The sequence below is a fragment of the Hipposideros armiger genome, unplaced genomic scaffold (assembly GCF_001890085.2).
Source record: "Hipposideros armiger isolate ML-2016 unplaced genomic scaffold, ASM189008v1 scaffold_770, whole genome shotgun sequence".
Taxonomy (NCBI): domain Eukaryota; kingdom Metazoa; phylum Chordata; class Mammalia; order Chiroptera; family Hipposideridae; genus Hipposideros; species Hipposideros armiger.
The window spans coordinates 12,935-14,467 of record NW_017732120.1 but is presented as its reverse complement, the minus strand read 5'-3'; the positions used below and the strand labels follow the sequence as shown (position 1 = coordinate 14,467).

Genomic DNA, 1,533 nt, shown 5'->3' with positions numbered 1-1,533 from the left:
AAATATTTTGTGGTTTCAGCCAATTCTCAGAGTCTACTAAATTGCTAATTTGTTTGCTGATACATTTCCTATGGTAATAATTAGGGAAATGTTAATTTCCTTCTCACTGATAGAAGAAGTCAACAGTGGGAGCTCTTTCATGAGATGGATTGGCGGTAGCCTGCCCTAAGAAATGCACATATAACTAACCACTGACAATGGCCAATACAAAATCATCCTCCCATATAAAATACTCACAATTTACATCATGAGGTTAAAATCAAATATTCACATTTACCTTTATATTCTAAATGGAATCCAGTGTAACTAACAGATCCATCACTCCGAAAAGCCAAATGCATGGTATTTGAGCTGCTTTCTATTCTCTCTGGTAATTTGCTATCTTGAAAACTTCCAATCAGTGGGCTATTACTATCTGGTCCGTCATATATATAGAGGAAGTCATAGTTTGGTTCTATGCTAAAACTGAAAAAAAAACAAAAAACAGGAGAGAAAGAGAGAGAGAGCGTAGTGGAATGGTTATTGGTAAGGTAGTATCTTAAGTCATATAATTACATATTAATTCAGACAATGTTCTTAAAAATAACAACTGATCCTTTCAAAATAAGTTAACCTGAAAATTTGCCTGGCAACAACACACTGAATATGAATATCAAATCACCAGTGGAAAAGAAAAAAAAATACATCTTGATATTTTCAAATATTTCTAAGTTGGCATTGTGTCTACAAGGAATACAAATGATTGTTAAGGCAATTTAGTTTTGATAAAAGGGTGTAAGATTTGGAGTCAGAGATGTAGGTTCAAGCCTAGCTTCTGCCCTTATTAAGCTATATATCCTTATGTAAGTTACTTTATGTCAGTAAAATGTGGAGGACATTATCTATTGTTAAAATTTTTCATTCAGATATTGGAAATGCAACCTCTTTTTCTTTGTCAATGGTACTCTTTGCCCTGCATTCCAAAATTTATGAGCAGTTTTGCTGTTCTAAAATTCTCTACATATCAGATTCAAACAAAGGTTTGAAATACATAATTTGCATTTAAATTACTCAAATGAAGCACTGTACATTGTGTTATTCTTTTTCCTGAAAGAATTATTTTTCCTACATTAGAACTTAATGTAGGAGAAGTCAAACCAATACTTTTGTCAAAGTTAAATAATGTGTGAATAAGGACATTTTAGCATGTAAATTATTCAAATCAATATTTTAATATTGCATAATGAACTTGCCTTAACAACTTTCAAACTGTGAAAACTGACCCATAATGAGTATAAAACCAACATATTTAGAAGGTAGAAGACATGCAATCATTTGTCTCTGTATTACCTAGTTCATATTGTGGCAGGGGAAAGAATGAACTCAATTGGATCATTAAAAAAAGTCAACAAATTCATGATAAAAGCAGTAAAGCTTGTTATTGTTGAACATCCATCAGCCCAGAAACTATTTTGTCAAGTTTTATCATCAGTGTAGCTCAGTAACAAACTTGTTAGGTAAAAGATATTATTTCCAAATCTAATGGGTTTATAG

General features: G+C 31.7%; 1 protein-coding gene across 1 annotated transcript in view; it reads right to left on the bottom strand.

Annotated features, from left to right (window-relative positions):
- Nucleotides 1-1,533, bottom strand: part of CSMD3 (CUB and Sushi multiple domains 3) — a gene marked incomplete at its 5' end in the record, with an annotated part of 280,868 nt that overhangs the window by 267,665 nt on the left and 11,670 nt on the right. The window contains one exon of the mRNA XM_019628256.1: nt 278-465. Coding sequence (XP_019483801.1) covers nt 278-465 — 188 coding nt within the window. The remainder of the gene's footprint in view (nt 1-277; nt 466-1,533) is intronic.